The sequence below is a fragment of the Leptonychotes weddellii genome, chromosome 5 (genome assembly GCF_054177405.1).
Source record: "Leptonychotes weddellii isolate Sample4059 chromosome 5, ASM5417740v2, whole genome shotgun sequence".
Classification (NCBI taxonomy): domain Eukaryota; kingdom Metazoa; phylum Chordata; class Mammalia; order Carnivora; family Phocidae; genus Leptonychotes; species Leptonychotes weddellii.
The window spans coordinates 46037136-46050718 of record NC_138373.1 but is presented as its reverse complement, the minus strand read 5'-3'; the positions used below and the strand labels follow the sequence as shown (position 1 = coordinate 46050718).

General features: G+C 40.9%; 1 protein-coding gene, 1 long non-coding RNA gene and 1 other non-coding gene across 3 annotated transcripts in view; 2 read left to right on the top strand and 1 right to left on the bottom strand.

Moving 5' to 3' along the window:
- LOC115936992 (translation initiation factor eIF2 assembly protein) overlaps positions 1–13577 on the bottom strand; it is a 56979-nt gene extending 43402 nt beyond the window's left edge. Inside the window, exons 1-2 of the mRNA XM_081818900.1 lie at positions 13235–13577; positions 8952–9023 (exon numbers count right to left, since the gene is read on the bottom strand). Coding sequence (XP_081675026.1) covers positions 8952–9023; positions 13235–13308 — 146 coding nt within the window. The 5' untranslated portion in view covers positions 13309–13577. The remainder of the gene's footprint in view (positions 1–8951; positions 9024–13234) is intronic.
- On the top strand, positions 4400–4522 carry LOC115936994 (U6atac minor spliceosomal RNA). Its single transcript, XR_004072340.1, has one exon. It is a non-coding gene; the product is annotated as a U6atac minor spliceosomal RNA (small nuclear RNA).
- LOC145721642 (uncharacterized) lies at positions 9542–12058 on the top strand. The gene is made up of 3 exons (XR_014145468.1): positions 9542–9713; positions 10479–10949; positions 11763–12058. It is a non-coding gene; the product is annotated as an uncharacterized LOC145721642 (long non-coding RNA).
- Positions 13578–13583: the final 6 nt, after the last annotated feature.

Sequence of the window (13583 nt, the reverse complement as noted above, 5' to 3'; positions counted from 1 at the left end):
CCAGGCTAACCCATCCCCCACCCCCCTCCCCTCTAGAACCCTCAGTTTGTTTCTCCCAGTCCATAGTCTCTCATGGTTTGTCTCCCCCTATGATTCCCCCCTTCATTTTTCCCTTCCTGCTATCTTCTTTTTTTTTAACATATAATTTATTATTTGTTTCAGAGGTGCAGGTCTGTGATTCAACAGTCTCACACAATTCACAGCGCTCACCATAGCACATACCCTCCCCAATGTCTATCACCCAGCCGCCCCATCCCTCCCACCCCAATATCACATATTTTTAAATACAACATGGTTATCTTTAATATGGCTTATTTAACCTTGTAATACAAAAGTTACTCAATGAACTTGAAAATGTATCACTTTGTTAGTATAATGAAATACATTTTTAAAATCATATTTATAGCCAGTGTATCCATACAGCTCTTCAGAAGAATTTATTGCAGTGCCTACTGCAAGGTACGTCCCAAAACCTGGTCACCATAAGTGATGGAGAGTATAAATTTGCAAGTTTACTAGACTGGCTTTCTAAGGTGTATCTCTGAAAACTGAGGACTGAATTGGCCAAAGTATGATGCTAATATTTAAAATATTCTACATTTCCTGTATCACATTCGCACAGAGCTGGAACATTAAGAGCGATGGGAAACCTTAAGAGCACTGGCTTTGGAGGCAGACAGAACTTGACTGTGTCCGTTCCAGCACTATTGGTCAAGAGCTGTGCCCCATTATCCCATCTATAAAACCAGGATAGTGGCAGCAGTTCTACAGTCATGAAGATTCAAATCATGAACATACCTAACATGGGTTTTATAGCTGGCGTCTATTATTATTCTGCCTTAAGGGAGACAGGTCAGGAAAGAACAAACTCGGGATCAGAAAGGGACAAGTAAAGATTAGTTCCTGGAAGCAGTGAGTCAGACCACCTGAGTCAGATCCAACCTGTGAGCCCAGTTCCAATATCACCTCTACCATAAAAACTTCCTCAATCACCCCACTGATTATTTAAACTTCAAAAACATTATCAGAATAACGGATGCTTTTATTCCAAAAAAAACAGCTTCTATTTATTTACATCTTTGACTTGGCTACAAACAGGGACTCCCCGGGCAGGATATCCCACCCATCTCGTTATTTCTGTAGCACACTCAGCACCCATCTCATGAGGGTGGGACATACCCAATAATGTGCAATAAAATGAATCACCGTCTATACCAGAAACGCACGCTACCAACCTCTTTTCCCATACCCACTGTAAGCAATAATAATCGAATCAAGCATTCTTTCTCATTGAGCCCTGGATACAGCCTCAGAACCCTTCTCAACACACCACTCCAAAAAACCATTACCAGTAGATCTGAGCTGGCAAACCAGATAAATCCAGTTATCATCCTTGGTCTGTACTATTCATCTGACTCCATTTAGGCCGCCATGGAAAAGAGTGAAGGAATCATGTTCATTCGTTCACTCATTCAACAAATACTTATTGAGCCCAGACTCTGTTTTAAGTTATAAGTGTAAACAAGACACCTTATAGAACTGAAAGTCTGGAGTGAAAAAAATGTCCTCTATGTGGAGGTAATGGGAGATTAGGCATGAAGAATCGAGAGCTATGGCAGACCCCAATAGCCACTTCCCCATTTCTCTGTTAATAAAACCTCCAATGTGTTCAGAAACTAAGTGCCCTGTGCCTTATGGACTTCTCCCCCAGCCACGACAGTACATACAGACTAATCTACCACTCATGGCTATTCCATCCCCCTTGCCCGTGAGGGACCCGCCCCTGACCAACAAGGGCGAGAGAGCTCCTGAGAAAGTTTGTCCTGCTCTTAAAGAGGGACATGAAACAGGATCTCTGGATATGATAGTGTGAGGACATGATTTTGAACCGACTATGGAGAACCTGGACACTGGAGAGGAAAACCAGGAAATTCACAGAGAAGCTGATTTTGAGTCCTAGCATCCCTGAACTACTATACCATAACTGTCATGCCTTAGGGCTCCTTATGAAATAAGTTATTTGCCTCCTTATTTAAGCCATGTTTAAAACCGGATATTGTCTTTGTCTGGGCTACTCTAACAAAATAACATACACCAGGTATAAACAGGAATTTGTGTCTCACAGTTCTGGAGCCTAGAAGTCCAAGATCAGGGTGCCAGCAGGGTAGGTGCTGGTGACAGCCCTCTTCCGGGGTCTGGCCACCTTCTTGCTGTGTCCTTACATGGCAGAAGGGGCAAGGGAGTTCTCTGGGGCACCTTTTATAGGGCATAAAGACCATTCAATGAAGCCTCTGCCCTCATGACCTTATCACCTCCCAAAGATCCTGCCTTCTAATACCCAGTATCTTTGGGGGTTAGGATTTCAACATATGAATTTGGGGGCCACACAAACACTTGGAGCACAGCAGATATTCTATTACTTGAGACCAAAATCACCCCAATTGACCCAGGGAGCAAACACAGGGAGTGCTGGATGGCAGGTTAAGGAGATAAAAGGCCACATTCACTTCATGGGAGATGAAACTGAAGAAATTATATTCAGAGGCTTGGTCTGCCTTTTTTTTTTTTTTTTAAGATTTTATTTATTTATTTGACAGAGAGAGACACAGCAAGAGAGAACACAACCAGGGGGAGTGGGAGAGGGAGAAGCAGGCTTCCCACGGAGCAGGGAGCCTGATGCGGGGCTTGATCCCAGGACCCTGAGATCATGACCTGAGCTGAAGGCAGATGCTTAACGACTGAGCCACCCAGGGCCCCCTTGGTCTGTCTTTTAATTTCTTTGTTGTAACAACTAACTTGGAAACCTAGAGGAAAGCATTTAATTAAGAATTTCACTTTCTGAGATACAGACCCTAATACATTAGTGTTGAGAGCATAAACTGGTACAATGGTTAGTGAAAGCTATTTGGCAATGCTGGTCAAATGTCTTTTTTTTTTTTTTTAAGATTTTATTTATTTATTTGAGAGAAAGAGCGGGGACAGGAGCAGGGGAAAGGGCAGAGGGAGAGGCAGAAGCAGACCCCTGCTGAGCAGGGAGCCTGATGCAGGGCTGGATCCCAGGACCCTGGGATCATGACCTAAACTGAAGGCACATGCTTAACTGACAGCCACCCAGGCATCCCCTGGTCAAGAGTCTTAAAAAATTTTTATAACCTTTGCCCTGTGACTAGGGCCTGGGATTCTTATTGCATAGAAATAATCTCAGTGTTCCATGCAAAAATATGTTCACTGAAAAGTTACTTTTCAGTAAAGCTGTAAATGACCTAAATGTCCAAAAACTATGAAATTAGATCAGTAGTAACAAGTACATAAACATGAAAATTAAGCAGTTATTAAAAACAATTTAAAAAATTTTCCATTTTAAAAACATGGAAAAATTATGCTATGGTTTCAATGATAAAAGAATAAAAAATCATACATGTAATATGCTCTTAACTTAGACTAAAAACATATTTAAAAAGACTAGAGAAGATGTGCCAATATTTGAACAGCATCTGCTTTTAAGGTGGTGGAACTATAAGTGATTTTTTTCAGCTTCTTTATATTTTCTGTGGTTTTCAAGTTTACCATAATGAGGAAGTATTACTTTGATAATTAAAAATGAGGTGGGGGCAATTTTACACATGATGGAATTTCTAAGCATTCATATTGCTCCCACTCCCTACCATTTCAGAATTTATCTTACCAAACAAAACCAAGTCATACATATTCCCAGAGTCTACGCTAAGGAAAGATGCTTAATCGATCTATCTCAATATCTACAAATAACAAGTAGTAGTTCACTACTGGTCCACTCACAATAAAAAGAATATTCAGTAACTCTAATTCATTAACTCCACTCTACTTATCTGTAACTATAATACTGTATTCTTTGATGCAGGGAAATATTCCATACGGAGCTAAAATGTTCACATACTAATAGATGCAGTTATGGTACTCTATAAATAATATTTTAAATACACACTCATTCACCTGTTACTATCTGAACTCAGGGAGAAATTACTGATAGAAACCAACCTGGATTACTCTGGCCTGAACTCAGATCATGTAGGACTTTAATTGCTGAACAAATGAAAACCATTAGGATGTCCTGATCCAAGGCCGTGAGTCCTATTGCTGATATGAAATCTAGAATAGGATTGTGCTGTTATCTGTAGGGTAACTTGCTCTGTTGATCAATAAGTGATGACTGATACTGTGACTAGTGAGTCTAGATTTTAATCACTTGGAGGTTGTTTTGTTCTCTAAAGTCACACCAACCAAAATTGTTAACTAATATCCGCTTAGATTAGGTTAAATGACATTATTTTTGGGTAAATTAAAGCTCCATAGGGTCTTCTCATCTTATTTTTTTATTCGCCCACTCTTCACTGGAAGGTCAAACAGATTAAGATAGCAAGTGTTGTATGAACTGAGAGGTTAGCACTCCCCTTTACAAGGATGGAAGAGACTCTCAGGCCTAACAACACACATATGGTTAAGGCACTGCCACCTACTTTGAGGCATCTAACCATCTTTTTTCAAGAAACAGACTCTTAACAATAGAGAACGAACTGATGGTTACCAGAGGGGAGGTGGGTGAGGGATGGGTGAACTAGGTGATGGGGATTAAGGAGCGCACTTGTCATGATGGGCACCGGGTGATGTATGGAAGTGTTGAATCGCTATACTATATACCTAAAACTAATATTACACTGTATGTTAACTGGAATTCGAATAAAAACTTTAAAAAAAAATAAATATTCATAAATAAAATAATAAAATAATAAAACAATATAAAATAAAATACCATTGACTCTAAGAAAAAAAAGATTAGGATAGCAAGGAATATACTAAGAGGGATACACAACCAAGCCCACACACAAAACACAAACACTGAGCTTTAAAAACACACATTTAGGGGCACCTGGCTGGCTCAGTCGGTGGAGCACAGGACTCTTGATCTCAGGGTTTTAAGTTCGAGTAAGTAGAGATTACTTAAAAATAAAATCTTTAAAAGAAAAAAAGAAGACGCATTTGAAGAAAGCTACTTAGCAATGAAACACAGCAACACAGATGAATCCCAAAAGCATTATGTGAAGTTAAAGCAGCCAGACACAAAAGAACACATACTATACAATTTCACTTAACATGAAGTCCTAGAACTGGCAGAACTAAGGTATGGAGATATAAATCAGATCAGTGTTTGTCTGGGGTGGGGCGGGGGGAGGCAGGCAGCATCGGCCAAAAAGGTGCAGCAGGGATTTTCCTGGGGAATGGAAATGTTTGGTATTTTTCATGGAAGAGGTGATGAAACAGGTGTATGTATTTATCAAAACTCACCAAATGTTACACTCAGGATCTGTGCATTTTGTAAATGTCCCTCATTTAAATTACACCTATAATTTTCAAGTTTTTAACCAAAAAAGGAATCCAATCTAAAACTACTACCCTTTTCAGGGATGCCTGGGTGGCTCAGTCGGTTAAGCGTCTGCCTTTGGCTCAGGTCATGATCCCGGGGTCCTGGGATCGAGTCCCACATCGGGTTCCTTGCTCAGTGGGGAGCCTGTTTCTCCCTCTGCCTGCCACTCCCCCTGCTTGTGCTTGCTCTCGTTCACACTTATTAATAAAATCTTAAATTAATTAATTAATTAATTATAAAAAATTACTACCCTTTTCAAATCAAAGGCTTTTCTCAGCCTGAGCAAATGACATCTTCATTCATCTAGCTGTTCAGCCGGAAATGAGAGGGTGATACTTACCACCTCCTTCTCTGTCACCAAGTTCTGAAGGTGCAGCTCCAAGACATCTCAAATCCATTCACTTCTCCCCCTCCAGGGTCACCACCATAGGTCAAGCCACTGTCAGTTCACATTGGATCCAATGCAGTATCCCCCTAACTGGTCTTCAATATCTACATGGCAACCAGTCCTAGTTCAAAACCTGAAATCTGCTCAAGTCACTCTCTTGCTCAGAGCTCTTCAATGCACTCCCACTGACCTCAGAATAAATTCTAGGATCTTTAACAGAACTCCCACACACCCTCTTACCACCTCCCCCATGGCAGCAACCAACTCTTCACCATTCAGCCCTCCACACTCCAGCCACATGACCCCCTTGTAGTGTCCTGCAGGTCAAGACCTTCTATGCCTCAGAGCCCTCCTTAATGCTGTTCCCTCAGCCTGAAGATTCCTCCCTCCACCCATCACCTGACTACCTTCCACCCAAACTTCCTGTCTCAGAGACGCTTTTAAGTTACTTCTTCCGAGTATTCCCTGCAATCCTTAGCCAGCCCACCCCCAGTGATTTAATGTCTCATCACAATTTTCACTTATACCTTTACTGGTGTGCTTGTTTAATATTCAGACTGAGATCCATGATGATGGTGAGTGCAGTTAATGTTTCCTAATTGTATACAATAACAGTATTGGGTGAGACATTTTACACATGATCTCTTTTCATCTATGTAACAACCCAAGGTAAGTTCTAGGACATCAGTCACCCCATTTACAGACAGACAGAGAAAATGAGGCATAGAACACGAGAAATTACAAAGATATGATCTGACAGTAGGCAGTGGGACTGGAGGACCAGCACTATGCTGTATCAACTCCCACAAAATAGGAAGCTGAACCATCAACTCCAAAAGGGCTGGGTCCCTCTCTGATCGGTACATCCCTGTGAAGCAGAGCGCCCCACAGAGCTGTTCAACAGTATTTAACAGGACCGGCCACAAGCTCCCACAAACATCTGGCCAATGAAAACCACCACAGGGGCTCTTCAGTATGCTTACAGTACTTTCTAATGTTAGAAATTATTTTCTTTATAGACCCATTTATATGACCTCATTATTGTTCTATATTTGAGAATAAAATTATGTCTTTAAGTATCCCAAAGTTGAGTCTTGGCTGACTATTCTGTTTACTTATCCTGCAATTATTCCAAGTTAATGAGGCTCTCCATTAATAATTTTCAAGTTATTATGAGGCTGAGAATACCAAAAACAGAAATATAATCCAGAAAGCTACACAGAAAATGCATGACAAGAAAAGGGGGGAGGGTTTTAAAATTAGCGTCACTGTGGAGCACCTGGGTGGTTCAGTTGGTTAAGCGTCTGACTCTTGATTTCAGCTCAGGTCATGATTTCAGGGTTGTGAGATCAAGGCCCACATCAGGCTCTCTGCTCAACGTGAAGTCTGTTTAAGACTCTCTCCCCCTCTCCCTCTGCCCCCCCACTCACGCACTCTCTCTCTAAAATAAAAATACATCTTTAAAAAAATTAGTGTTATTGAAAACACATACAATTCTAATTACATTTCTAAGTTCCTTCATCCAACAAATGTCTATCAGGCACCTCTTATGTGTCAGGCACTGCTCCAAAAGCTAGGAACAAAACTGTCTAAGTCCCAGTTTCATGAAGCCGGCATTCTAATACCTGGACAGTTATGGGAATTATGTCAGATGGAAAGAAGTATTATTAAGAAAAATGAAGTGAGGCAAGGGGGTGAAGAGTACAGCACCAAAATGTGCCCACTCATACCACGGAGCAGTATTCAGCTAAAAGGAAGGAAACTGACACACGCCACAACATGGACAAACCCCAATGATATCATGCTGGTGAAATAAAGCTGGTCATAAAAGGACAAATACTGCACACTTCCACTCATATGAGGTACTAAGAGTACTCAAAATCACAGGCACAGAAAGTAGAACGGTGGTGGCCAGGGGCTAGGGGGAGGAGGAATGGGGAGCCAGTGTTGACATGGGGACCGAGTTTCAGCTTCACAAGATGAACAGAGTTCTGGAGGTGGACGGTGGTGATGGTTGCACAACATTATAAATGTACTTAGTACCACTGAGCTGTACACTTAAAAGGTAATGAAGACAGTAAATCTTGCACTATGTGTATTTTACCATAATAAAAAATTTTTCTAGTAATTCCAAGGGAAAATGATTTCCAACCTAGAATCCTACAAAAATGGAGTACAGTACAGCAAGGGTTCCTGTTAGGCTATTTTAGAAAGGCACGTGAGGGATGAGCACTTAGGTGACATGAACTCTGAGCAGAAACCTGAATGAAAAAATAGGAACTTCATTAAATTCTATGATTCTTAAACTTCTTCAAGTTTGCACTAAAAAGACTGAAGCATAGCAATGTTTTCCCTTTATGAACAGAGGAACTACATGAACAGAGAAGGCAGAGGTAGGGTTAACCACGGGGAAGAAAAAGTTAAGGAATTACATAATACACCTAGTGAAGCTGTCTGTAACGGACAATTAATTTTTATCTTAAAAGCTGAAGTATTTTGGGGCACCTGGCTGGCTCGGTCAGAAGACCATGCAACTTTTGATCTCAGGGTCATGAGTTTGAGCCCCACACTGGGTACAGAGATTACTTAAATAAACTTAAAAAAAAAGGTGAAGGATCTCAAAGGATCATACCATGCCCTCCTCCCCCTGCCACCCTCTCCCTACCTCCAGACAGTAGAGTTATTATCATACCTATTTTCTCAAGGAAAAGATGACAGGAACTGCCCAATTTCATAACCAGTGACTACGAGAGGAGGAAGTACCCAATTCTGAATCTTATAAATTCAGCATTGACAAGAAATAGAGGACAAAGATCAGGACATAATTTTAGCTAGGAAAAAAAACGGGAGAAAATGGGGGGCGCCTGGGTGGCTCAGTCGTTAAGTGTCTGCCTTCTGCTCAGGTCATGATTCTGGGGTCCTGGGATCGAGCCCTGCATCGGGCTCCCTGCTCAGTGGGAAGCCTACTTCTCCCTCTCCCACTCCCCCTGCTTGTGTTCCCTCTCTCACTGTGTCTCTCTGTCAAATAAATATTTAAAAAAAAAAACGGGAGAGAATGGTTCCAAAGCTAATGTATTTATTTTACATGGTAATCACTGAGATTCAATCATCACAACACTTCTTCATGATAAAGTTTCAAGAATTTTTTCTGGTATACTTTACCTTCCTGAAACCACCAGAGTTCCATCGTCGAGTAAATAATCCTTCACATTCTGAGGAAGTGGAAGAATGACACTTAAAAAAAAAAAAAAAAAAAAAAGGCATTTACCAAAAAGGCATCATTTTAAAAGACCAACCATAAGCAGAGAGAAAAAAATCCAAACTCAATTAATTTTTTAAACACTTGTTCCCTTTATTTTTAATATAAAATGGGAAATGTTAAGGATGTACATTTGGTAGCAGCACATTAAAAATTAGAATTAATATGAATAAATCCTGTGGTAAACTAACTTTGGCTCATGTATTACCACAGTCATGGTAAAGACACAAAACGAGCCAACTACAAAGGACCATACTGAAATCAGAGCATGAAAGGCATTAGCGCAAGAGAATTTTGAGTGAGTACCTGTGTCTTTAAGAAATCAGACACCAGCAGATATTTGCAGCAACACAGGAAATGTAGCAAACTAAGCAGAAACAGCATCTGACCATCTTCTAAGATAGAGGGCAGAGGCAGACTTAAGATCTGGAAACCATTCTTTGTTTGCCAATGAGCACAAAAGGCTAAGAATTCATGATGTCTCTGGGGTGTGTCTTGGTGGTCTTCCGTTCAACTGACTGCTACAGCTATAAAGCTGCTTTAGTTTACTTTGTTTCAGATAATTAAGGGATGGCAAAGCCATAACTGAAAGTCACTTCAAAATCTCATGGGATCATTTGTTTTTTTACTCTGTAATAATAAATCATCAAGCAATTCTGCCACAGGTATGTAAAAGCAATGCTATTATTTTGAGGCATATATTCTTTAAAAAGTGAAAAAAAATGATGGCCTGCTTTCACAGAGTCAAGAGAATGTCATCGACTTATGCATCATCTAATTTTCTGGCATATTAAAAATGGTTTTTGTGCACAGAAAACATTATTCATAGGCTATTTCAGTTTTAAAGACTAATAGCTGATCTATCAAATTTACAATTTTACATTCAAAAGCCTAGTCCTTCAGGCCTTTAAGGTCACCCACCAGATCTTACTACTCTATTTGTAAATCTGCTAAATTTTAACAATTTCAAGTGAGCCTTTGAAACTTAAAAGTTGCTCTAAAATTTTTAACTCTTTTATCAAAAGAATCTATTCAATTTTATTTTTAAATATGTCAATTGTCTAATCACAAACAAGACTTCCCAAATATTTACCTCGTAATGGAGCCAGCAAACTAAACCGTAAGTGCAGTCAATCTCAAGTTTTTGCACGCATTCCAATACTACCTAAAACCTTGAAAAAATTTCTTATTCATTCTCCAAGAGAATTTTTGAAGTTTATCTTCTCAGGGGCCTGAGCCTGAAAATGCTGGCAGGGATGCCAGTTCCCAGACATCTAGGGTGGTTTTCCTCACCACGATGAGAACACACGGAGCCCTCTTTCCTTAGTCATGTCTCTAAGCCCCAAATCAATGATTTCAGAGTCCACGTCCCTTGTTTTTGAGTTACATTAATTCTCAAGTCTGATTCTGAATCTGTACTTTCCCTCCAGGTTACATCACCCCTTGACTGGATTCAAAACATCTGTTTACTGTTGGATTCTATTCTGAATTCTTTGCATATTCTTCCTACTGGAGGGTCTTCAACTCTTAAAAGATATTAGCTGACGTCAAGTTAGATTCTGCTTACTTCTCATGGGTCACTGAGTTCTACAGTCCCAGTTATGAAGTCATCCTAATGAGGATATCGTGCATTACGTTATGTAAGTCAAGGAGGATACCAAAGTGATTCCATTACGAACTCAAAGCCTATGACGGGGGAAAAAATACAAAAGAAAAAATCACAGTACAACATGTTAAATGCTGTCCCAGGTGAGGATGTACCAAGTGCTACCAAAATTCAGAAGGAGGAACCGTGCCTGAAAGACTGAGGCCATAAACAAGTCATCGCCAGGCAAGCTTTACACAAAGCTAACGAGGCCGTCAGAGAAGGGCTTAAATCGGTCGCTGAAATCCAAGTGCAGGTAAGAATCCAATGAGGCCTGACTGACGGATGTAAAAGAATTAAATGATGAAGTACCTATCCCATTCTATATCCTATTCGATATCTTATATATTCAACATCCCATTCCATATCCAATTCAAGTGAATATAATTATGCACATAGAGACAAGTTATTCTAATACAATTTTAAAGGTAAAAACAGGCTTTAAAAGATTACTTAATATAGCCTTTATGTTTGAGGAAAGTAACAGATTTAGAAAAGTAAAGGGGCCCAAAGTCATCTAGCTCATGATTCTTAAGCCCGAGTCAAAGTTCTAGAACTTGTCAAAAAGTAAACTTGTATTCTTCCCCACCTAATCATCTCTGACCCATGATTAATAAACACTGAAAAATAATGCTGAGTCAATAACAAGAATATGATCTCAGCATTAAAGCTGACAATGACAATGACAAAGCTAATACAACGCCACCGGATTGGCCCAGATGACGGAGGGATATTCTGTCATATGTGAGGTTCCAGTGATATCACCACAGAACTAAACAGACTGAAGAAAGAGTTTAAAGACAGAGTAAAGAACAGTTTCAGGCCACACAGTTTAGTTGTAGACTGTTCAGAAAATCCCACCTCCTGGTTTATTTTTCATTCTCAGCTTCCAATGAATGGTACACATTCTAAAATTATTGTGCTTCAAAGAAGCTTCGATTAAATCCAAAATGTAACAACAAGCAGCATTTCTGTATGTCTACTACATGCCAGAAACTGTGACAAGCATTTTAAATGTTTTATCTCATTTAATTCCCATGACAATCCTATTATTTTCTCAAATTTCCAGATGGGGCTTCGAGAGATTAAGCAATTTGCTCAAGATGCTGGTGGAACCAAAATTCAAAGCCAGGCAGATGGCCCTGATTCCAGAATCTAATTCTTAACCATTGTGCTCTACTGCTGAAGGCAAAGGAAAACTATGCGAGAGGTTGCAAAAGGCACCTGCACAGATTGCAGTTCAAGTGAACAGTGTGAAATGTCTGGCAGGTTCACGATATATCTTCTCTTACACCAACACAAGTAACTCTAGCATCATCTCAGACCCAAAGCCTATCTCAACTACACAAGGTAACAAAGACTGGAATATCCTACGGGAAGATAACTTCTACGTTAGGATGTACTGTCCACTGCTGCCGTTGAAGCTCTTCCTTTTATTTTGGTGTGACTTCAACCACCTTCAAATGCAAGGATGATCTATCTTCCTTTGAGCTGCTCTAACCTCTAACTAAAAGCAGATTCTATGTATGAATTAACAGGATGGAAAAGAACTGCCCTCTGAATAAATCTCCTTATGCTCTTCCAATCCCTCAGGATTTCAAAACCATTTCCCTCTCTGTATTCACACCCTGCACCAAGAGGACAAAATGAGAAAAGGACAGTTGATACCTAAATACGTGATAATCTAGGCCTAAAGGGTGACCGGACAAAATACAGAAAATCCTGTTCATGAATATGCAGTTCTTTGATTTATCCCTCTTAGTGAGTGAAAGCCTACTCCTTCATCATTCTCCAGATGTCATGATTGCTGTTGAACATTTGGGGGTATTCTCCTAGCTGCCTTGCCTCTATTACCTTGAATGACCCCGTGAAGAATGAAACAGTTACTCCTCTGTTTGACCTGCAAACCAGGGACGGATTCCCTGTTGTAGGCCAGAGAGATAGAAAACAAATACTGTTCTATTCCTTTTCCAGGAATGGCTTCCTCTCACAGTACGTTACCAACCCTAACAATATATAACTACACTAACGCTTTCCATGCACACTATCATATGGGAGCTTCGCAATAGGATTTCAGGTAGGGTCTGTATCACTGTTCTCATTTCACAGCGACTGAAAGCAATTAAGTCCACCGGGGTCAGTGGCAAAGTCCAGACTACCCAGTTCTCCTGATCACGTCCCCTCTCTGGCAATTCTAAAAGCAGTGATGGTGAACCCCCAAGCCTTGAACTAGCTTAATCCCCCAGTCACCCCGCCTCTGACCTTCACTGTACCACGACATGCCCTTCTGCCTCCCTTAGCACACCCCCCCGAACGCAACACGAGGCACAGAAAACAAGGATCGACTTCATTAATCCCCCCCACTGAAATACCACTAGGAAGTCGAAATCTCGGCACTGGCGCTCCCATCCAATCAATATAAGGCCTGCATTTTTTTATTTAATTTTTTTTTTTTTTTTTTTTTTGGATGGAGCTAGGACTCGCCCAAAATGTCGCAGTTCCCTTTTGCCTATCGGCCCGACGTAACCCCTCCTGTCTTACCTCTTGATGGTAAGGCTTCGGAACAGTGGATACCAGGCGGAGAACTGACAGTGCAGCACATGCTCCTTCTTCATCCTCCAGCTGCCGCCGCCGCCGCCGCCGCCGCCGCCTCTCCCTCTCCTTCCAGCACCCTCCCGGAACCCAGGTCTCCCGTCCCGGAAGTACCCGCCGAGCTATTTTGGCTCAAGGACTCTTCCGGTCCATAAAGTAAGGAGGTGGTAGCAGAAAAGAGAGCGAGGAGAATCGCAGGGACTCCTTTTAGTATTCACTCATACACGCACACACGCACAAACACACACAAAGCGTTCGCGTCCCGGAAAAGGAATTCCGGAAGTGTTAAGAAGGGGAT